Source organism: Halyomorpha halys, unplaced genomic scaffold, assembly GCF_000696795.3.
Source record: "Halyomorpha halys isolate HHAL.00 unplaced genomic scaffold, Hhal_1.1 Scaffold170.1, whole genome shotgun sequence".
In the NCBI taxonomy this organism is placed as follows: Eukaryota; Metazoa; Arthropoda; class Insecta; order Hemiptera; family Pentatomidae; genus Halyomorpha; species Halyomorpha halys.
In genome coordinates this window covers 1,766,965-1,792,529 of record NW_027107231.1, presented here as the reverse complement: position 1 = coordinate 1,792,529, position 25,565 = coordinate 1,766,965, and the positions used below count along the sequence as shown (strand labels likewise).

Sequence of the window (25,565 nt, the reverse complement as noted above, 5' to 3'; positions counted from 1 at the left end):
TATACCAAAAAATAAGACTAATGAAATAAAAAATAAGAATATTAATGAACCTTTTTAAAAAAAAAAAAATATAAGGAGAAATTAAAATACTAAAAATTCGTGTGCACTGTATGCATCACACACATAACTTTCACTTAGCACCCTACTCTGAGTTAAAATTAATCCTTTTTCATTTTAAAACATGTCATCATTATTCAAAATGGCAATAAATTAGTTAAAAAACATACCCTTGTAATAAAAAGAGAAAAAAAGTCATAACTTTTTGACTATTGTCACATCAACCAAAAAACAAGAAAATATTTAATTATGCATTTTTCATTAATCTCCATTACCCTTCTATAACTTTATATGCTATATATTAATTTTTCCAAAATTTTTGACTTTTTAACAGTATACTATACGTCTATATTACTATTTATATTTTTGAATTTTTTTTTTAACATAGGATTTTTTGTTTCCTTTTTTTTCTCCTTCAGTTAATTATTAAGATCCTTTAGGGTTTATATTTATTGAATTTTCATAACTACTACCAATGAGAGATAGTTTATTATTTCAGATAAACAAAATTAAAGGTATTTTAGAAGAAGCTATAGTGAAAATTAGACATTTAAGCCCATTAAGAGTAATTCAGTAAGGAAAGTGACCTGTTGTGCATGCACTCCGGAACCACTGTGAATTGTGTTTAGGAAATCACGTAAAACATTAAACTTTTCTTTTAAAATTTCACACTTTCAATTGTGTTTTCCCAACAATTTGATTTTTGTACTTAGCCCTCTTTACAAAAGCCTACTAATTTCTTCTAGCAACTCAACATGGAATTACATAATTTTATACAGTCAGGATTCTACACAATGGTTTCATACTCTTATATTGAACAACAATTCATATTATTTTTCTTTTATAATATAAAAATAATAATACATAAAAATAATCAATTACAAAAAATTACCCAATATTGTCCCACATGGAGCTCAATTTAGCTTTCGCAAGCTTGATTTGCGATTCCACATAATAAACATATCTGTCAATATTATTTAGGTAATTCTTAGTGATAGGGTCCAAGTCTTGTGATTCCATCAATTCAATATATCTGTTAAAAAATATTTTAATATTTAAAAACTAATTAAATAAAATTATTAAATGATATATACAAATAAATATATATAATCTAAAAAAAAAAATTGTAAATTGGCAATCCACGTCAGATTCCATAAAATGTAAATGATACGATTTAGAAGAGATGATGCTTTTGAACATAATAATGTAATTTTACCCAGGATTTTTGACCATTCTTTCCTTGGCCTTGATTTTCTCATACCATCCAAAAATCTCTAAAATGCTATTGCCAAGAGCAGTTACATCAGATTGATCAGGTGTTCCAGTGGCTTTAATCTCTTCTTCAAATTTCCTTAGCTTCTCTATGTCTTGAATAATTTGATCTTTCAGTTTACTTTCAGAAATCTAGAAAAAAAAAAAAAAAAGAAAAACTATTCCAGTGGTTCCATAAATTTAGTTATAAATGAAGTTAGATTCATATTAATGTAAAAAAAACTTACATTACTTTCTGTTTGAGAAGAAATAAACTTAATCACAGCTTGTTTCTGTTCCATTTCAACTGAAAAATTTTGTAGCAATGCTTGGCACACTTCCATTTCCTTCATTAATTTCTTTTCATCAGACTCTTCTACAATTTCTGAAAGAGAAATTACAGACATAGCACAACAAATAGGACAAATCCATTAGGAACATAAATTAATAATATAAAGTATGATATAATTAAACTAAATATAATCTAACTTGAATCAGTTATTCTGAAACAACCTTCCCACGTGATGTAAAATTTTCTTTGTAATTATAAAAATATTATTTGTAATTATGAACAATGAAAATCTAGACTGCTACAATACAACCCATGAAGGGTCAGGGATTCAGTACTTTTGTAAGTAAGTACTGTTTCTTAAACAACAGTTATACAAGGAAGTGATTTGTTCATGATCGTGCTCAACTGCCAGATTTTTCCCTAATAAAGGGTACTCTTATCCTTTTAAAATTAAAATAATTTAAGAAAGTCACATGGAAGGAGAAGAGAAAGTTGAGACCCCGAAAAATACTCCTGCTACACTCCCTTAATTCCTGTAGAAATTTTCAATCCTCTAACTCAATTTGAAGAGGCTGTGAAGGTGCACAAGACCTTAAGCAGCGGTAGGAGAAAAACTTCGAGATTCCCTAAAGGCGCTTCTTAAATGGCAAAACTTTAAAAACCTCGAAAAAAAAAAATGGGGATGCGTAAGCAAAAAATTGAAATTTCTCAGACCCCAAATTACTTGGCAAACATATTTTTGAATCTGTAACTCAATTTTGAGGTGTCCAAAGCTTTAAGAAACATTTGTTAATCCTTAATTAGAACTTATGAATGAAAAAGTACTCTTTCTTGTTTTAATTATTTATTTCATATCATTACAATAAGCAATAATGTTTCGGGGTTGTCACCCCATCATCAGGTATCTAAAAAAATTCTCAAATTCTTACTATGCATACAACAAGTAATCAATATATCACAATTTCTTTTTGAAATACCTGATTAAACATCTATCAATAATTACATTGTGTTTTCTCCTTATAAGTCTTGTATTGCTAATAATAACATATTATCATCACAAATATAAAATTTTTAATAATTAAAAACAGACATATTCTAAATAAGGAAATATAAAATTTGTACATTTTTTTTTTAATGCTGAAATTACTTTTAATAAATAACTAAAAATAATTATGACTTAGAATAACAAACCAATAAAAGTAATACCTGGAACAGGTACAGCTTTTGATGACTCAGGCTGCATACTAGATGGTTGAACAGCAGACACTGCTAATATTGGAAGTGAATTTGTTGAACCTTGGCTTAGAAATTGTGGGGTCTTATTTATCTGTACAAATATATAGCTTGATATTAAACAATGAAGAAATTTATTATTGAAAATATAATGTTTTGCTAAATTGAAACATCTTTTTGAAGTTAGGCACTCTCTTTTTGCCCAATTCAATAGTTTAAACTATGTTTTGGCAAGCTTTTGAGACTTAATTGTTCTCATAGTCAAACCCTACAGTGAAAAAAAAAAACGACAGTTATATACAGAATTAAAATTAAGATCAATAAATAGAAACATTACATTGTTTTATAATTGAGTGTTCTACATAACATTAATAACCACTAAAACTAACTCTTACATAGTTTCAGTACAACTGGATATATATGAAATGGAGAATGGATATGGGTTGTTTTTTTTTTTCTATACCTTCACTATTCTTTCTGACAGGTAACCATTCTGTTTATTTTTGTGTAGCATTGTTAGTTATCTGATTTCTGTTAATAACCATTGTCCGGCTTTTATATTTTTCTTTAGTGATCATTTCTTCCAGTGCATGATTTTAAGTGTAACAAATTAAATCTTTGTCTGAAATGAGTGGTAAGAGCAGTTTGATCCGTTCTGTTAGTTTTTTCTTGTTATAGAAGTATAACTGAATTTGTGTTGATAAACCCATTGTTTTAGATACTGCTCAGAGGTTTCAAAATAGGATTTTCCTCAGCTTTCTTCACAGGGAATTTCATATACTGTATTTGATTGCAGCTCAAATTTGTCCTTATAATTTTTTATTTATATGATGGAGTAATCATTTAAATTTTAGTTCAGAATTTTTTTAATTATTTTGGAAAGTGTTGGTATGTAATAAATTGATTAGTATGTAGGCAAACGTGATAGAGTTGGTACACATTTATTATGAGAAAATTCACTAAAATATTTTTCCCTGCTTTCAAGTGGGTAGGGGGAAGTTAATTTTTTCGTCCCGTTTATTAAATTCTTAGCGGACTTAATTCTGTGACTTCTAGGCCACCATCATTGGCTTGTGTAATAAATGTACCATTCAGAGTTGATAGTTTTTTGTCATCATTTTGTATCTTTTTGAATTTCTAATTCAAAGAATACTTAAAAATGGTATTTGTTTTCTATTTCATATTCAATAGTAAAATTTAATCTGGGGGAATAGTTGTTGAATTTGTTTAAAACTATTTCTTTTTCAATGTTTTAGTTGTATAATGGTTATTGTCATCAACAAATTTATATATATAACAACAAAATAAATAATAAATCACCTCTTAAACAGTGAGTATAATGTTAAAGTCTCCTTTGAATTCCAAAACATATTACAAATATTAAAGTTCCACAAAATTATAAACAGGACAAATCATCATTATTTACCAATATATGTATCCTAAAAATAAAAATTATTGAAACCAAGTGGCACAAACTCGAAACACATATAAATATTGCCAAAAATAATTTATTGAACTATTAGCACATTTTAAGGATAAAAGGTACTTTCAATTCAATCAAAAACGCTATATTCCACACGGTATCACCCATTGCCCAATTTTGGCAAATATTTATTTAGATTTATTTGATTCGTTGTAAACGAATTCAACAACTACTCCCCCAGATTAAATTTTACCATCAAATATGAAACATTATATCTTTTAACGTATATAATTATAGCAGCACATAAAGTAAGTAAGTAAGTAATTGTCTAAATCTTATAAAATCGATAAGGGACCAACTAGGTAATAAACCACACAAATCAAAAATTTGAGAACAGATAAACAGACATAGAACCAAATTAGTTCATTTATTCTAAGAATATCATCTTTGTTTCATTTCCTGTATGAATAGAAAGCTTCCCTCCTTTCGTAGTGAAAAAAAAAATTAATTATTTAGATTATTTAATTTCTTTCAGTACAATGATTTCAAAATACTCAATACTCAATACCTCTTCTTTCATAAATGACAGAGACATAGTCATACAAAACTTTTAATCCGCCACCATTTTGTAACAAAATTACAAATCTTCGGGTGACCTGCGACTTATGTGACAGATCATAAAAAGAATCGCCCCAATAGTCTTGGCTTATTATCATTGTTTTTATATAAATAAAAAAAGCAGAAGTAATAATTAAATCTGAAGAAAAATAAATGTTCTCAAAAATAACAGAATACGATTTTCAATATTACGATACACCTAATTTAATGAATTATCAAAATGTTTTTAACTTAAGTAAATTAAAACAAAAGAAGTACAATTAAACTAAATTATGGGTGCAAAAATTATTTTGCAAGTATGAGGGAATACAATAAAAGACAGCCATTCCTCTCAAAAAATAAAATAAAAATCTTAAAGGAAAGAGATCATTTTAAAACAATAAATAAATCTAAACAAATTAAAAATAAAAAAAGAAGAAAATCAACTGACACTACCTCATTAGATTGGATGTAGTTTGATGTTGACTGGCTGGTATTAGGCACTCCTTGTGTCTGGTTTACAGTAGAAGTACCTGTAATAAAATGAACAGATAAATACACACAACAAATGGAATGAACACTGATTTAGTTCATTTTAATTTTGGGTGTTTTTAATAGTTATTCATTTATTGTTACTACAGTTTCCATTTGTCAACTGCCAACACCTTCAGCATCTTTAATCTATCTCAGCTGTAGTTTCCCTATTCTGAGTTCATCCTTACCAGTTAAAACCAGTTCATTAAGTGGTTTGTCAGTGTCCACTTTCTTCATATTCCCCAAACATCCATGAAGCCAACCATAAATAATGAATAAAACCGGCCATAATTTGCAACATACCAGAAAGGGAAATCTCAACATTTGACTTCCACAGGTATACCAGTCCAGGTTACGATTCTGAACCTACACATGGTACTAATTGAACATAGTTGAGTTCATGACATAATTCAGAAAGCATAGCTAGTTTATTGCTAGCAACCATAACATAGAATTATCAATAATTAGGAATTTAAAGCATAAAAGCATGGATATGCTAACATATAGTATAAAAGCATGGATGCATAACAAAACTTTTGGAATAAAAAATTTAATTTTAAATCCCAAATTTTCTCAATGAAATTACAATATTTTTGAAATAAAAAATGTCATAGAAATAAAAATATTTAATAAAATGAAAAATATAGAATAAAATGTTGTCTACCAATTTTGTTATTGTTAATTTAAATTCTCAGTTTTTTCAATAATTTTCCCAAACATTTCCAAATAATTCCTCAACTATTTTTTTTTTTTTTTTTTTAAATCAGAGCCAAAGATTCTACAACAGCCTGTCCTACAGGATTGTTATTATGATTTTTTTTTCTTTTTCAAAAAATATAATTATATTTTAGTTTTTAACAAAGAATATATAATTCTGTACAGAATACATATTAGTGAGAACAAAGAAGATAAAAATGTAAAAACTAAATTTCTCGAATAATTTAATCTAAAAATAAAATAACTATTCAGAAAAACTTTTTTTTTCCTTTTTCTAAGTACATAATTCACTTTTAGCTTTTTTACAAAGAAAATGGATTGTTATAATTATATATAGAACCTATAATAGTGAGATTTTTAATATGATTCTGCATTTTAAATCAAGTTTATAATATTTCACATACTTAACTTATTTTAACCAATTTATTTTTATATTTTTAATTCTAAAAATAATGGAGTTATTTTTTTTCAATGTTTGTGAAATTATGGATGAGAAAAATTCAAACTGTTCAAATTACAATTTCATGAATTTTAGGCTTATATTAAAAATATACACAGGAAAAATATTATGAGATAGTAATTAAATAATTTTAATAGCATAGGTAGTTGGTAATTTGAAAATTGAGTTAAAAAATTATATAATCGATATTTCCAATTGGGGACAATGGTCAGTGAACATATTGATTACACATCACAATTCAAAGCTAAGATGTCAAAAACCTTAACATTCCAGGTAAGTTAATAAAATTGATTAAGCTCACCAAGAGAAATGTCAAGTGTTGATTCAAATGAATAGATGAAAGTCTACCCCCTTGTATATCCCCTAATCCACAGGGGGTGTCTCTGACCAGCCTCTTATTTAACGAAGCAATGGGATATACTTCTAGAGATTCAGGCATACAGCCAAGAAGATCCATCTTTAATAGAACAATGCAGCTTCTGTTATATGCAGGTGACATGACATCATTGGCAAATCACTTGCTGCAACTATCAAAGTACTAGTGCCACTTGTCAATGCACTCTAGGACTAGAGAACAAACTGCAGGAAACATTTGTTATAACATTCTCAATTATAATTATTTCCCAGCTATAATGCCCTTTTACCTTGGCCTGTATACTAGTGTATGATGTTCCTCTAAAAACGTATTTGCTATGACAATCTAATTTATCATTTATAATATTCTGAATAATTAATATTTCTCTCTTTAATATTTTTTACATTTATAGTTTTGCTTAGCAAATATGGAGCAGGTGAACTAAAAGTTCTAAATACAGTAGGACACAATATTTTAATTGATTTCACAGACAATTCTAAGGATGTTTGATTTTTCCTAAGTAGCTTTGCTTTCAGGTCCTAGAAAGCAGTTTATGAAAATTTATTTCTATCACACAAAAGTTATCAAATTAAAAAGTTGAATAAAAATAATTTAAATCAAAAAGTTATTTCACATAATTAATGATTACAAACAATCAAAAATACTACGAAATGAAAAAAGTGAAGATACAAGATGTTTTCACACATTACAGACAACTCGCAAAGTATTTTTGTTTGTGTTAGTTATTATGGAAAGCTAGTCTTCTGGAAAGCTTTATCTGTGAAAGACCAAATATTAAGATAAATGAATCAATTTGAAAATTCTTTTTTCAGAAATACTTTAGACCAGGAAAATCAATCAACATAGATCTCAATGATTTTATTTATTTTAACATTGTATTAATTTTAAAACTCCATTTCAGTAGATTTTTTACAATTTCCTTGTTGTAGCACACTTTTCCTATGATCCTACAAGAGTGCTATAATAAAGTTTTACCTTATATGGTTTCTGGAGAAATACCAGGTCCAAAAAGAACCATTTTGATTGGCCCTACCCCTATAAATTTGAAGAGGAAGCAGAATTTGTGTATTTTGGCACTCTTGTAACACAAGATAATGACCCCAAATTTGAGATGGAGAAACAAATTAGAGCTACTAACAAACAGGTGATATTTTGGGATTAAGTATCAGCTCAGATCTAAGATGTTATCAAGGAAGAACAAAGTGCAGCAATATAAAAAACTGATCCATCCTATACCATATTGAGGATCAGAAACTTAGACTACATTAAAGATTGTGAACAGGAACTGCAAGTATTCAAGGGATAAATTCTCTGTTCAGTATTTGAACCAATTATTATTAGCAAGACTGGAATTGAGGAACCAATCAGGACATCAATGATCTCCTTAAATGAACAGTTATGCTGAGAGTCATGAAAATAGGACAACTAAGATAGGTTAGTCTATTGTCAGAATTGACCATGTGCAGATACTGTTGACAGAACCACTTCTCAGACATAGTACGCCAAAGCTAAGGTAGGCTGATGGTGTAGGCAAATGATGTTTTGAAGATCCTTGGAGACAAAAGGATGGAAGTTGCACAATAAAGAGACCATTAGTAGAAGCTAAAGTCAGCCTGACACCGAGTTGTTGCACTGTTGAACTAGGGATCGGTCATTAGTAAGAGTAGAGTTAGCTCTTTGAAAGTGAAAAATTATATATATATGATAAAAGTAATCAAATGATAATATCCATTGAACCAATATTTTTTGCATATTACTTTAATTTCATTAATAAAAAGAAAATTTCATTCACTGATCAATACCCTTCTATCCAGAATTTTTATTAAGCCCTGGTCATATTATTCTTAATAAACCGAGCTTATTTTAATTATTATTTTTAATATAATAAAAAAACTGCTACAATTACTTACTTTCTTGAGAAGTTGGTTGTGGAAAATCTGGTTGAGATTCTGTAATCACAGGAGTAGAATTTGATTGTTGAGGGCTAAAAGTAGGCTGAGTAGGAGAATAACTAGATTGCTGAGCTTGATCAGAAGTTAAAATTTGTTGGGCTGGGCTAGATTGTTTTGAAGTAATAGGTCCAGGCTTCTGATTTGATTCTCTATGCCACATTGATTGACTGAAGCCACCTGCGGTGCCGAAGGTGGACTGTGGTGTATTTTGGACAGCGGCTTGACCAAATGGTAGACCGCCAAGACTTTGGCCCAAATTAGTTGACCCTGAACTTGTTTGCCCTTGAGTAGCTTGGGAACCTAAAAATTTTGATATTGGTAAAGTACTAGGCTGGCTAGCAGGGGATGCTAAGCTAGGCTGATTAAAATTTAACGATTGGGCAAATGATTGTTGACCAAAGCTAAAATTCATGTTAAAAGGTTGGGCTAGTGGGGCTTGAGATGGAGAAGCCTGACTAATGAGAGGCTGTCCCATACTTTGTGGAGCTGGTACTGAGCTCACTACATTCGGCTGCACTGGTTGTACAGCTTGCTGTCCTAGTTCCCTAAAGAAAATTCATTGTTTTATTACTTTAAATATTAAACAACAGATGAAACATAATTATAATAGTACAGGAGTCCAATGCAAGAAATCCATCTCAAATAACTAAGATCTGCAAAAAATTATATAAATTTGTTTCTATTGCACTTAACATGGGAACACATTTCCGACAGTTCTAAAACTCTTACAAATTAGGTTAATATTAAAGTAACCTAATAGTATTTAATAAAGTAACAAATTCGAAATTTTTGTTAGTATAGGTCTTTTTTTGTTTTGTTTTTTGCTAGTAACTGTTTAATTTCTGATAACTGTTTTGATAGAAACAGTGCATTCTATCAAAACAGTTATCAGAAGCTAATAAACAGTTATTATTAGAAGTTATAAGCAAAAAACAAAAATGACCTAATTTGAAACTACATTAGAATTAATTATCTAACTAGTAAGAGTTTTAAAACCACCATCATATAAAACACTGTTTTCATGTGTGCATTTGATAGAAGTTAATTTTCATAATTATTTGCAGATGTATGCTCTATAAGAGGGATTTCTTGCATGGGGCTCCTGAGCTATAACATCAGTATAGAAAACATCATATAAATATGCATAATATTGATATAATACAGGGTGCTTTGTAATAAATGTTTGGATGATTATTTCTTGACCATAAATAACTGAAGAAAGATGGTCCAAGTAGTGATAAAATAAAGGTAATTAAAAACAGTAAAAAAAAAAAACTATATGACTCAGACATTTTGGTGGCTAACACAGCAAGCATTTAGCAAACATCTTACAGTCAATCATTTATATATACAACAAGAAATATATTTAAGATAGCTGGTATTTCCACCTACATAATTTTTCTGACCACATTACCTGTTAAGGCCAATACAATCACTGCTTGCGGTATCTTTCCTAACATTGATCTGATAAATATTTTGCTTTTATTTATTTACTGTGTTAGTTGACGAATTATTTGAAAAATCAATTAATCAAAATTGACTGGGTCACCATGGCAAACTGAACAAAAAATATGAAAAAATAATTTTAAACTGCAAAATTAATCATTCAAAAAAATATTCATAAGAGACCTCTACACAGTCAGCTGGAATGGGAATAAAACCAAAGATGGATGTTTGGATTGATCGTGTAGGGGTAATACTGATTGATATTGAGAAAAGTTGAAATCTGATCATTCAAAATTTGAAATGGGCAGTACTTCATTTACATCATGCGTTTCACTTTATTCTAGCAGGCTTATGCCAAAATAATGATCAATCAAGCTTTCTGTTTATTACAAATCGAAAGAGACACTGCACTACAAGGAATTCTTACTATTCAGGTATCTCAAACAAAAGTAAGCCTCAGTTGGACTAATAGTATAGGGGTCCTTTTAGAGAATGCCAAAAAAGCTTAATACCTGTAAATCATAAACCATTTCACTATTTTAAGTGTAACATACAATACACTTTTGTGAAACTTTTGCCATTATTTGATTCAAACAATATATATGAAATACTTTAAATATGATTCAGGATCTAATTCATAGAGAGGCTAAGTGATTTTTCTGTCCACTAGTCAGCAGAGGAATATCACTATATCTTAATTTGAGCTTGTGTAGAGTATGTTTTACATTGTATAACATATTATAGAGCTTGACATTTCAGAAACAACACATCATCCTGAATTTAGTCAAGTATAGTTACTGAACCAGGTAATAATAAACAGGAATATTACAATGCTAGTCCAAATATTGACAAAATCACAAGTATTGAGAGGAGACCAATGGGTTCTGGGATAGTAATGATAGTTTTTTCTATGACTGTTCATAATTTGAGCCTTGCCAGTTTATAAAACTATTGCCAAAAAATGTGGACATTGGCAAATAAGTAGCACTCAAGTAACTAAGCTCCACATGAAGGTGAACATTTGCAAGAACAGTAAAATGTACAATGACCAAGAAAAGTATGGGGACTACAAAGGGACAGGACATCAGTATTCAAATTATCAAGTCAGAACACATTATGTGAGCCCTAACTTTCATTTTTTGGTATACCAATATAATATATCTCTTCTTCCTCACTTTGGCTATAACAGGTTGGAAATATGCAGTATAACCACTTCTTCTGTCCTAGTAGGAATACATAAGGAAGTTTAAACAAAGAAACACTTATCATTCTATGTGTACAGTAATTAAAATTTTGGTTACATTTTCTTTATTCTCAACATCACAGCATACATAAGAAGTAGTGGGCAGAGAGAAAAAAAGTTATATGTTTTTTTAATAATTTAATTTATGGACATAGGTGCTGAGTCTGGTGTGTAAAGAAAGCATTAGTTCAAATAGAAGCTGTACGCAATGTTTAAAGCCTCTGAATTATACGGCTGATAACTTCAACATTAAATCTCAGTAATATTGATGCTTAAAATAAATTTAGTGTAATTTGTTATTCATTTGAAAACCTCCACATAGGATTTTTTAAATAGTTTTCATATGAATTACAAATTTATACTAAGTGCCAAAAATCATATGTAAAATTACAAAATAAATAATAATAGTAATAATAAAATAAATTTACTACTGCTGAAACCACAATATTTATAAGTACAGTTTTACTGAAGCATTCAGTTTTCTTAAAAATTCTCTCTCAATACTGAATTACTGTTTGTTCGTTTGGAGTTTAATGTCCTCATGCATATCAACTAGGGAAGAAAGGATAAATTATCAACCTATTCTAGCCAGAGTAAGAAAAAGATTCATCCTGTGATGTGCCACAAAATTTTAACCCATACAACCAGAACAGCAGTGTTCCTAACTTGAGAATGCCAAGGTAACAAGTTAACAAGTTCAGCCTAAAAAATATTTATTAACATTAGTTGTGTTTTTTCTGAAATAACAACTGTTTTAATTTTTACTGATAATGTACATACATTTTTAAAAATAAACCTTTGATCTGTTGTAGCAATGTAAATGATAAAAATTGAATCTACATCTATTGAAGACTTTTTATGTTCATGTAAACACCTTTTATCACATTTCAAACAAAATTTCATAGTTTCACTATATATTGTATTCACTTAGAGAATACAATATAGCTAATTATGTTAATTGCTTATTAGTTTATTTTCACAACTACAAAATTTGATTGGTAATATTTCAGAACTAGAAAAAAATTACCTCAAAATGAATATCAAATTTCTCAACTCCAAATAAATTATTGATAATGAATAAGACTACATGTTAACTTGAAATTTAACTTCTCATTAGTATGAACCCTGATTTTACTTCTTTAACTATTCAAATAAGATGAAACTTAAAAAATGAATAAACGAATACCTACTTTACATCAGGAACTTTTTGTTCTTCTTTTGTTTGATTAGGTGACAGAGCATCACCAGCCTTAAAAAAAACAAAAAAACTTTAAACTCTACTACTGTACAATACTTTTTGTTACTACAAGCATGTCATTACAATCAATACCTCAGGTAGGCTGAAAAAGTGAAGACCAGATGAGTCAGGAAATTGTTGAGGAGGTTGGCACAGCTTTGCTGCACCTTGGAGCAAGTTAATGGCTTGAAAGTAGCAAAGAACACCATCGTGAGAGAGCATAATCAGCAATGGCATAGGGTCAACTGAGATATTTTCACCTAACAAGAAAAAAAATAATAATCAGTTTATGCAGAGAAATGTAAAATACATTGACTATTAATAGCATTTAGTATAAGACAATAAATTATAATTAAGGATTTTCTTTTGAAGAGGAACCAGTGTTAATATAAAATGAAGTGTTTTAGTGGTGGTTAAGAGATTTTTTTACAAATAACTGGATAAAAAAAAGAAACATATTACATCAAATAACAATTTTTCAAAATGAAAATATGAAAAGCGACATCAAGGACTGCAGTGAGAAAATGCTGAATATACTACTTGTGCCCTAAGATAATTGGTACAAAGGTTAAAATATTTTAAATTTGTTTATATTAAAAATATTAAATATGTAAGGTGTAAAACTCTAAAAAAATAACGATTTTCAAGTTTGATTGATCATTTCTTTTGTTCGATTTTTTGAGAAAAAGTAATTATTTGTAATTTTAAAACTACTAGGTATACATATTATATACCTTTTATATATAAAATATATATTTAATTATTTTATATGCACAGGAACTCTTTATTTACTAGTAGCTATGTTTAAGAAATATTGAATAATCCAATTGTAAGTTAGAAACAAGCAAAAAATGAATGATCTTCGTCAATAAGTTCACAATATAAGGATGAAAATACAATTTATATTAATTTTTTGATATCTGCTAAAATAAAATCAAACTTATGTGAAACTCACTATCAGTAACCAAAAAGATATGGAATTACCAAATATTCAGTTTCTATTCAATTTTTTGGCTACAACATTTCCTTAAAATATTTCCTATAACTTAAATTAATTCATCAAACATCAACATTTCCGATTATTATTTCCATCTTCAGAACCATTCTGTACATTTCTATCATATTAGTCCAGATATAAATTAACGAAAAGTTTTATTTAAACACATCTAAAAATATGACAAAAAGTTAATTAAAATACAATCCTTTTGTTTTTTAATGAATTTGTAATAAATAATTACTAAAATTTAGGAGAGCTTGTTTTAGCCAGCATTGTTACATTCTGATTATTTATTCTAATTGAACTAGGTATCTTTGAATACTCTACTCGGCAAAGCAAAACTATCCTTCATTTAAGATCGCATTTTTTATAAATATTAATTAAAAATTATTTTTTACACTTTGCATGCCGACTACATGGATCCATGTATCATGCGTCTAGTGCATGGTGCCTACTACCGGATCTTGATCGTGCACATCAATGTACAAACGCGTCAGTCTATTGCAGGTACTGCTGGCGAGAGTTGTTTTTGCACTTGTTTCCTGTAATAGAATATTCATTTCATCATATTTAGTGGCGATTTTTGAAGAACATTTTTATTTTTGTTTTGTTTTTCACTATTCAATTAAGGTATATATTTTCAACCCATGAATATTGAAGCTGGTCTCTCAAAACAAAAGTCTGGACGCCAAAATGAAACAAATACCAAGAAAAAGTATTGTATTAATTGTTTCTGTTTTTGTAATATATTGCACTTTTTTCCGTAATTATATAGTAGTCGTTAAAGCCACCTCAAATCAACTATGTCTTTTTGTTGAAAGGCTTTAAAATGAACAAAAAACAAACTGGTTCGGATTAAACATTTATTTGGTCAATTTAAACATTTCAAAAAACTAAAACTAAAATAAACAAAAGATGACTAATGATGAATACAATTAAAAATAAAAAGGCCTCTCAGATGAAAATAAAATGGTTATATAAATTATGAAGGTTAAAATAAAATAAACTAATTTACAAATAAACAAAAAGTATATATAAAACAAATACTAGTCAACGCAAGCTGCTCCACTCCGATAGGTCCAAGGAAGAGTGCTGCCGAGATGTTTAGGTCGCAGCTCTTGTAGTTAAATACACCGCTGTAATGGTCCAAAGTTGGTGTAGTGGCTCATCAATTGTCCAAACATCCAAAACTCGTATTAATGTATTACGCGAGCCGACAAAATGAACGCAGACAGTGCTGGTTACACACGTTCATAGCCAATAATTATCCGGAATTCATATTAAAGTCGAAACACAGAAGTGGTCTGGTTCTGAACTGTAATGACGACTAAACCACTCAAAAAATGTTAAATAAAATAACATCAACCAAACGCAGACAGGGCTGCCTAGACACTACCATGGCCACTAATTAGCTGGAACTGCTATAAAAAACAAAGATGGTTGGCCCGTTGCTAGGCAACCTCTTAGCGACGATTATCAACTCTTAGCAACTGCCTCTATTACTCATTATAACACACAAACATGATTACACATTTTTCTTTTCAAATAACTAAATCCAATTAAAATAATAAAAATAAAAATAAATTAAATACCAATAAAACTCAAATACTATTTACAATTATTTACAAGGTAATTATATTATTATGGCGTTAACAGTAGTAATAAATTTAATTTAAACTACTTATGTGTTTATATTACATTTAAACCTATTCAATGTAAAATATAGATGGAAAAATGACATTTATGGAAAACACGCAATGTGATAGGAATATATGGGAAAATACACCACAAAAAAAATTAATTTAATTGATAATAAAGACACTTGTTTGTACAGGAAACAAAAAGAAAAAAAACCCGCATTTTTTTTAAGGGAGTGAATGGGTTAACCTTGTTTTCGGTTTTATGAATGTTTCTGATACTTCATAAAGCTGATTATTAGACTAAATATAGGTCATTTCACCTAAAAGGTCCTTTGGTAGCAAGAATATAATTTCACATTGACAGTGAACTGAATAAGTTGAAACAATTGTTTTTATTGTAGCTTCTATGTAGTTTTAAGTCAGACTTCAGTTTCAACTATTAAAATTAAGTTTATGTAGTAGTAAAAATGGTCATTTATACCGTTTCCAACTTTTCATGACGTTTTCAACTATCATTCATATCATGGTACTCTATGACCACAACCTATACTTTTTCCCTTTTCACACTTTGATCAGCTGTATTATCAAGTTTCAGAAACTGTAATAAAACAACAATTATTGATCAACTTTAAATAGGTGAAATCCTATTTAGTTGGGTTGGAAAACAATTTAGGTCATTACTTCACTTTGAATAGTTTTAAACTTGTACTGTTCCCAAATAGCATGTGGAAAAACCCTGAAAGTAAACCACTAAGTAATCTTCTAAATAAATAAACCACATGGGGTGAAATTAGCTGGCTTTGAGGCATATAAGATCTCTAACTATATTGTGGGCATAGATGTGTTTTGATTGATATTATTAATTCATCAGCCTCTACCAATAAGTAATAGGTTTAATAAACAGACAGTCTGAGTCTAATAAATATTATTAATTAGACAGTACTAAGTCCATCTTATCAATTTTAGTCAAAGGGTACTATTATCGACAGCTGGGCAAACTGTCTCTTGAGCACAAAAGTCATTAGATACTGCTCACCGAACCTTTTATTATCAGTAGTTAGAATAATAATAAAATTTTGCATAGAATTGGCCTTGGTCACCAACCCAGGTAATCAATTGGCTATCTAAACCTCCCCTCCCCCTCTTATCTTGTTCCTATTTTTAAATCTCATTAATCATGTTATAGTTTTTAGTGTCCATAAACACCTTTTCCTATATTCGTATTTATATATTTTATTTAATTGTAAAGTATCTTGTTTTAGTTTTACTTTTTAATATTACAGCAACTGAAGATCATCAGAATACAATTATAGGTAATAAGTAATTGGATTTATAATTTGAGAATAAAATCTATGGAACTTAGTTTTGGAAATATAACTGAATCCATGAGACTACTTTCTTGCAAAGTGCATCAAAAGTTGTGAAATAGGCTTTGATAAAATTGATATTAGACCTATTTTAAATTAATCTCAAATTGGCCTAGCCACTTTAGAAACACACGTATGTCAAGAAAAATATATTTGTGCATGCATAAAAGTAATGGACAGAATCTAATAGAATCAATATGGAACCGATTTGTTATTAATCCACAAACTCCCTGAAAATTTTAACAAAAATTGGATTAATCATTCATCAAATTAAGCTTGAAACCAAATTCGTCTCAATCGAAACACAGAACCAAACTTATTCCTTGATGTATAAAACATACAATGTGAATAGAATGTTTAGGTCCAAGGAAATAAATGCTTTTATTTACTGTACAATACAAAGTTTCCCTAAGATTGGTAGCGAGGAAGCAAAATTAAGATTTATTAAACTATCCATAAAAGTACATATAATATTTTTTAAATAAATTAATAAACAGGATCTGCCAAATTCTAAAATCAAGAAATTATAATAAAAGTTTATCAATGCTTTTAGTAGTATTTATTAAGTTACCTATAGGAACAGGTTGAGTAGGACTGGTATCAAAACACATTCCAATATTATAGACATCTTGATGATCATTAGTTAATGGTAATTCTGCTCTTCCACCATCATCAAGCATCCATTGCACCCATCGCTCTCCATCCATTCCAAGGATATTAGCATCCATGCTGTTGGTTGTACCAACTATCAGCATATTCCTAAAAAAAAAAAAATTGATGTTTTAGAAAGTAAAAGTATAATATTTGGAAACAGGATCAGGAACAGTTTTAAAGCTTATTCACTCTTAACACATTTCTTAATTTTTTGTGAGTCATTTTTAATAACCCAAAAAATAAATTAACTCACACAAATTTTTTTGACATAAATATGATATAGAAAACATGAGTAAATTTTGATTTAAAGTAATACAAATTCAAGTTTTGATCGATTTCACTGTCTTATATAATTTAAAATGGACATAAAATATTAATATCTAAAAATTACCATGCTGATTGATGGATGAAATAATGTTCTGGCCTCGAAGTATTAGAACCAAAACAAAAATCTTCATAATTAACATACGTAGTAGGAGAGTTTTTCGGAACATTCACAACCATCAGATCTGCAATAAAACAACAATATATCACAGCATTATTTATTTACTTATAAGCACTCACTTATGATTTTTTATTAATCATAAGGATTTTAAAAGGAATTCATAGTTATCGTAATATAACTCACTTGCTCTAGCAGAAGGATCAGAGAAAGGCCTGTAAGCAGCAATGAACTGGAAGTTTGATAGCCAATGGACACTAACTACTGAGAGCCCTGCTGTCCCTTGAACTTGAGGAGGAGGAAACGTTTTTACAGCCTTTAGTTCAGGCTTGTACTGCGTCAAGGAACCGTTTTTGGCTCCAATAACCACTTGTTTCCCTTTGGGACTCCAACACAGACATCTGAGGTCAACATCACATCATTACTACACTTGAATAATTAATCACCTTAAGTCCTATATTTGTTGGTTAATAAAATAAAATATAAATTTAAACCAAAAACCAATTCAAACCTTTTTATAAAACTTTAATTCCTATCATATTATTTATTTAATGAAGAAATTGGTCTTGGTTTTTAACAAAGTCCAGTTAAAATAATATTCTTTAAAAAAATATATCGGAAAAAAACTCATAAAAATTTATATTATAAAGTTTAGGAGATAAAACTTAAAAGGAAATTATTCAGAAAAAATTTGAAATTAAAAAAAAAGTATAATTGAAGCTTATTTAAAATAAAAATTAATAATTATTTTCAGTTACTGATAGCCTCGAAAAATTCAAAATGGGAGATTAACCTTTAAATCTCAATCAAAATTGTTTTTTTTTCTATAACAATACTGTTTTGTAGCTCAAATCTTGAACATATACGATCTGGATTTACACCTTATTCCATCTTCTCTAGTCCCAAGATATTGTACTGTACACATAACTTACTGATATATTTCTTAATATTATGAGGTTCTAATACAAGAAAGCAGTTTATTTGTATAATGTGTCTTTAAGAGCACATTGGAAATGCATTAAAAAAAAAAAAAAATAATAACAATAAAATTAAATTAAAATAACAAGAACCCAAAAAGTTATAATTCTCCAAGACAATGAAAGAAAGAAAAAAAGAGAAAGTAGGAATATAGATTAGTTCTTAAAGATTGACAATAAAATATATAGAAAACGAAAAATCAATCAAGTTATTAGAAGATGAGAGAAAAAAAATTATAATTACATGTTTATACTTTGTCAAAATCACTACAACAATATGTAGACAGGGAGAGGACAAAATTAACAAATTCTAACAATTTTAATTGGATTCCTGAACTGTATAAAAATATTTTAATTTCACCATCTATACTATAATAATATATTTATTTTCCCATCTGAAACAAAAATTAATAGTGCAAAGAGAGACGATTCCTAGAAGCGAGACTAAATTTTCTTCACTCTTTGCAGAAAATTTTGAACATTTTTTTCAACGCGTGAATACCATGGAACATTAATGTTTAGTTGACAAGGGTTAATAGAGGCTCAGCAGTAATATAATGAACTAATGATACCCATACAAAGAGGGTAAAATACTGGGGAGAGGAGAGGGGAGTTATAGCTGCATAAGATAAAGGGGTGCAACAAGAGTTGATTTTAACATAATTTAAAGTACCATGTATTAAAGGTTTTAACTTAAGATGGAGACAATGAATCAGAAGACAATTATGAGAAAAATTATATCTATATCTTACAATACATTAATCTATTTTTTTTTCTTTTGTAATTGGTACAAAATTGTTTTTATTTATAACTTATTAAAAAAAAAATTATTATTACTAGATGTTTAATGAACAGTAGACTTTGCAAAAAAATCATTTACTATCTGCTCTTTATTGAAGCAAAAAATGCAAAAATAAGTAAATATAAATAAATACATAATTAAACAATTTTTAAAATAAATTGTTTTTCTTAAACAAAAGAAAAATTTGTAACAAATTTGAAGAGAGACAGGAAAAGCATTCAGTTGTAAACATATAATAGACAAACAAAATGCCGAACAGTCGAGCTGAAACGGGACCTCATTTATGTTCAGTTAATTATTTTTTATGAAGGTTTTAACACAACACTATATTAATAAATAGTAATATAAGCACATACGAAGCTTGTGAATTCTGAGGAATGGAACCCACAATTATAAAAGAATTGTCTTTAAATTCTATAACAGCAGCTGATCCATCTGCCATCACTACAGCTAATACATTTGGCATTCCTGGATTCCATTGTAAGTCTGAAACTGTGACCCCTGCTGTATTGCTCAATCGAACCTCACACTTCTTGATCACTTCCTACAAATTATGAGAGTAAATCTAAGTAAGGGAGATAAAAGAATTTCATTAAGATTAAAACGATAATGCGAGAAAGATTAACTAATAACTATATATACTTAAAATATAAGACAGAGCAATAAAATAATTACAATCATTTCAGTCAGCTTTTATTTAAATATTAACACGGTTTAGTTGAGCAAAAAAATCATTGTAAATCAATAAAACTGGGTAGTTACATACAATTCTAGGGCAGCCTTGACACTATACATTTTCTCTAGGGCATAACAGAAACAGTGTACGATAACTGGGTGATTTCATAACAAATCAATTAATGAAAAACTAGTTTTGTATTCGAGGTTTTTCTAAATGAGTGAACTCAGCATTTATATTCCATGCATAAATACAATAACCAATACAAAATTTAAATTAGTATTCATTTTTTTTTTCTTGAATTAACTATGTTTAAAGGTTTTTTTTTTTTTTTTGTTTAAGAACTTCACTCTTATCTCAAAAACAATTTGTCCTATGCAGCTAATACCGTAATTTCATGTCACTTAACATAGATTAATTTTATAATAAAAAAATTAATTTTATATTAACCCAAGGTTACATAATGAAGTTTATTGCTTAATTTTTTTAATAATAGAAGCAATAAGAATACTATAATGAAATGTGGGCCATATTTGTTTGAAACATGAACATGAAAACCCTATATACGGCACAGAATACCAGGGTAGACTTTGTATGCAGAGAGCTTAGTGGTGCAGAATACCCTAAACAAGAGAAAATCATTTGTCTCTCAATAACTATACAGACATCTACACCAATCACCACTTTGAACTTTAACATTTGGGTTGGTTTGGTTTCAACATTGATGTATGTGATCAATGGACTAAATTTTCTTATACATTTTGAAGTGCCGTTCCTTCCCTAATCATGTCCCAGAAAGCATGTAGTGCCAAGATTACCTTAGAATGTACTTAGATACCAATAAAATAAATGAATACAAGCTACAATATGCTTATAAATAGATCAATGGTTCCATTCATATTAATACGTTAGTTTCAGAATGAAAAAGCTGAACAACAGATCAACATAAGTAAATATAAACCTCCAATTTAGTAGCTACAACATGGCAAAATAATAAACTCTCAATAAGGAGTATGGAAATGTTTTTTTTTTTTAATTTTCAAGTCTTTTAATCTTAACCTCTTCATTTTTCTTAATTTTGGAAAACCTGCATTACCTTCAATCATTTCAACTTAAATTAACAGATTCAATGGTATATACAATAATGTTCAGATGCAATGGCAGGCCAGAATAACAGCATCTTTCTACTATATCAGCAGGCTTTGATAGATATAAATTTAATTCGGTAAGAAGAAACTATATTAATAAGTGGATACAGGTAAGATAATGCATTTGATTTTTCAAACAATTATTGCAAGAAGTTAAACACATTTGCTTGTTATTTTATTCTTTTTCAAACAAATTAGCAGATTTTGTTTATTTAATTTTTTTCATTTATCTAGTTCATTATAAAATAAAATTGTTCTTATTCATTGTTAGTAGATATCTTTAATGTTCTAACTTCTCATTTCCTCCCAAATTTAATTGAAATCCCAGCTTTATAATTGTAACTGTCACTGGCTAGAAAGATAATAATTGTGTTTACTTTGATACTTATTTCCTAGGAATAAGTGAATATGGTTGGGACTACAATTGGCAAATCTTTCTCGGTTCTTACGTATTAATTCCCATGCAGCAAAAACTCTCCTAATGCGCCAATAAAGAACCATCTTGTTGTTTGCTTAGAGCAACTTTGTTGTTTGCACACGGAATCTTCTTGTTCATACTCACACAAAGTTATCTTTAGTTTCCTTGACATATGCAATTCCCATGACATGAAACTATATTCTGGTAAACTAACTTTTGTAAATGTAATTTAAGACAGTGTGATCAGCAAGTGGGACTTAGAAAAAACACCTGGTTTGAGTTGAGCAAAATTCCATTTTGTTCAGCTTTAAGATTCATATACTGCTGGTGCGAGGAGCTGACATCAGTTAAAGTAGTGAAAAGCAGCTTGATTTATCAGATAGAACTGTTATAGACTGGAATAATTACATGCGTGAATTGTGTATCTTGGATATGGAAAATAAATTAAACTCTCTTCTAAAAATTATCTTCAGGTGGCGCCGCAAATAATCATGTCCAGTAGCCAACCTGAAGCATGCCACTGACACCCCTCTTGGTGAAGTCAATGAAGAGCGCCTCTTAGGATCTAGCAATGCCGCCCAGTTCTTGCCACCACATTCTTCTCTACTCCTTTCCTCTGCTCTTTCAGTGATAGCGCTTCGGGCCATTTCATTTGCCAATTAAAAAATTATTGAAAACATTACAGATGGTAGCACAATTTATTCTGACAGATGGAAAGGTTACCAAACAAATAGAATAATAAAAGAGGGATTCCTACATAATAAGGTTAATCATAAATATAATTTTATTGATCCTGATACACGAGTTCATATACAAACAGTTGAGAGAATGTGGGATAGTGCTAAATGAAGGAACGAGAGACATAGGGGGATGGCGAGACATCATTTGAAATCTTATTTATCAGAGTTCAAATGCTGACAGCATCAGGTGAAAGAAAATAGAGACTGTTTTGAATCTATATTAAATTCCATATCGGCCCATTTTCCACCGAAATGTGATTGACTACTTTACATAAATAAAATGTTTTGATTTTATATAAAGTTTATTATTCTATAATTTGTAGCAAAAACTTTAGGTGTAGATTGGCGCATTAGCAGAATTTTAGCTGTAGTGGCGTTAATACTAAGTATCCCTTTCTCCTCCTTAAAACTACTTAATACAGCCTAAACATCTGAATATATGGAAAGCAGGTCGAACTCGTCCCAATCGCTTTTAACTCAATTCACATAGCTACCATATTAGTTGCTAAATTAAAGTAATTGGTATAAGCAATTTATAATTTCATCTGAAAGGTTCATTCAACAGTCTAGGTTAATTCTAAAATTAAACTGTACAATGTATATTGATTTAAGATACAACCAACTAACATGACATTCAACCTCAATAAGGGAATTTAAAACATAAAAGATCACTAGGGAAATTAAAGAGGAAAAGCAGAGTCTCTTATACTTACAGCACCACCGAAAGAAGCAACAGAATAAATATACAAAACGGCACAATCACTAGGAATGAGGGCTACTGCTAGTAATTCATTGTCTGCACTAACACCCAAATGTGAGGGCTGAACACCAAGCTGTAAAGTCCGTTTCGGATAAGCAGTTACATTTTTGGAATGTCGATGGTCACTATCAAGTGACAAGACGCTATCTGTTCTTATACCTGCAATACAAAAGTTTTCCATACAGTAAGTGTCATTTAAATTTTAAAATCAAATAATAATAATACAATTATTTTGCTGACATTGCACTCCATTTGGGCTACCAGCAAAAATTACACCATATTTACTAGCGGCAGCCAATAAGTTTACTGAATTTTCTACTTTCACTTGGGGAAATACTTTTAGACGACACTTTAGTTTAAATTTGAATTCCTGTGAACAGAAAGGTCTGAATTAGAAATATTTCATAATATACTTGACAGTAATGATTAACATGAAATTTTGATTTGAATTTAAAAATGATTGTAATCATACAACTTGAAAATGAACAGTAATTACCTTTACATCTCTGCTAATGGGTGGATTCTCAACCATTTTTAAAAAATATTGTGATTAAACATCAAACTTTATCACTTCTATCTTTCAAGTAACCTGGCGCGCACTTATGTATGGAGGTTCAGGACAAGACAGTGTTGCATTCTGAATTCAACAAAAATATTATATTTTCTAACCAAAGTCATTTTTATTTCTAATTGCATACAAATATTTTAATTGAATTTTATTAAGTAAATCTAATCAGAATTACCTATATGCTATAAATGATGTTAACGAAAAACTACTTCTAAAATTAGAAACCTACACTCATTAGGTTCATTTATGTACTAAGTTAAGACCATTGCATGAATCCGAGGTAATATAAAATTATAAATGAAAATTTATCCTGGGCAAACATTTTATGATAAAAAGGTAACGTAACCTTACTCGATGGGCTTAAATAGGTATGAAATGAAACTAATTAGAACTGATGACTACTCCTCAAACATTTTACGATTGTTCATCATCCTTAAGTCACCAGACCAATGAAATTTTAATTAAATTTAGAATATAAACATATTTATTTTAGATATCTTTATTTTTTGTTATCAGATAACTAAATTATTGTATAAAAGGTTAATGTGTGCTCAAGTAATTTGTAATAAACCATGCAACATTAATTTTTTTTTCTGATCCCTCAAAAATAGAAAAAAACATGAAATTAATATGTTACATTACGTATGGTTACAGAATTCGAGTTTGTTAATACCTTTTTCTACCATTGGTACTTGAAGGTGTCCACTGAAATATTAAGCTGGTGTTATGATGTCCGTTCCGTGTGGATTCGATTATCAAAAATTTGGAGGTGAGGGGCCTCCTCAACGTTAAAAGACGTTTAACGCAACGTTAAAGGACCCTTAAAAGGACGTTAAAGGACCCTACACGGTCGAAACAAAAAAACGGACATCAATTGTATCTTATTGTAAGATTGGAGAAAATTTTGAGGATAAAAATAATTTCAGAACTTTCTCCACAATCTATCTGTTTTAATCTTACAATCTGAACAACTTTTATTATTGAAAATAATAAACCAAAACTAAGTGCTGTAGCAGACAGCAGTTACTTTCTTATGAACCAAATTTTTTAGGAGCTCTAGTATCACAGCTGATAGCTGCTAGGAGCCGTTACAGTCTTATCTGGCGCGACCTTGCGGCCAAGATGTAAACTACAATTCAAGAAACGATGAGGGGCCTCTACATGTTGGCCAAGCCATGGCGAACTCAGACATGCGCGAGCATATGGATGGGTGGCTTGTTGGAGTTGGCCAAAGCTCGTTGTCGATCCGTCGAGAGTCGGTTTTTTGGACACAGATCCAAGGGGTTCGTGAGAGCGCTCGTGTAGTATCTCCACCATTGTTCTTTGTCTAGTTGCAACTGAGAGTTGTTAAGGCGGATCCACATGTTGGCCGCTCGCCACGAATCGGAGGCTTATACAAATGCTCGGTAAACAAAGAGTGGAGCATCCACACGTCAGTTTTATTCAGAGAGGCAAACATGGCGGACGTATAATGTGGTGGACGTATAATAAGGTGGATCCACCTGGTGGACGTATAAGGTGGATCCACATGTTGGCCGCTCGCCACGGATCGGAGGCT

The 25,565-nt window shown here is 29.6% G+C and overlaps 1 protein-coding gene across 1 annotated transcript in view; it reads right to left on the bottom strand.

The window, feature by feature from the left end:
* Positions 1 to 24,400, bottom strand: part of LOC106678967 (nuclear pore complex protein Nup214) — a gene marked incomplete in the record, with an annotated part of 48,661 nt that extends 24,261 nt beyond the window's left edge. The window contains 16 exon segments of the mRNA XM_067045530.1: positions 950 to 1,090; positions 1,274 to 1,461; positions 1,557 to 1,693; positions 2,807 to 2,927; positions 5,310 to 5,386; positions 8,851 to 9,437; positions 12,772 to 12,830; positions 12,912 to 13,078; positions 17,394 to 17,581; positions 17,868 to 17,985; positions 18,105 to 18,319; positions 20,054 to 20,241; positions 23,393 to 23,598; positions 23,680 to 23,809; positions 23,936 to 24,076; positions 24,183 to 24,400. Of these exon segments, the coding sequence (XP_066901631.1) occupies positions 950 to 1,090; positions 1,274 to 1,461; positions 1,557 to 1,693; positions 2,807 to 2,927; positions 5,310 to 5,386; positions 8,851 to 9,437; positions 12,772 to 12,830; positions 12,912 to 13,078; positions 17,394 to 17,581; positions 17,868 to 17,985; positions 18,105 to 18,319; positions 20,054 to 20,241; positions 23,393 to 23,598; positions 23,680 to 23,809; positions 23,936 to 23,971 (2,558 nt within the window).
* Positions 24,401 to 25,565: the final 1,165 nt, after the last annotated feature.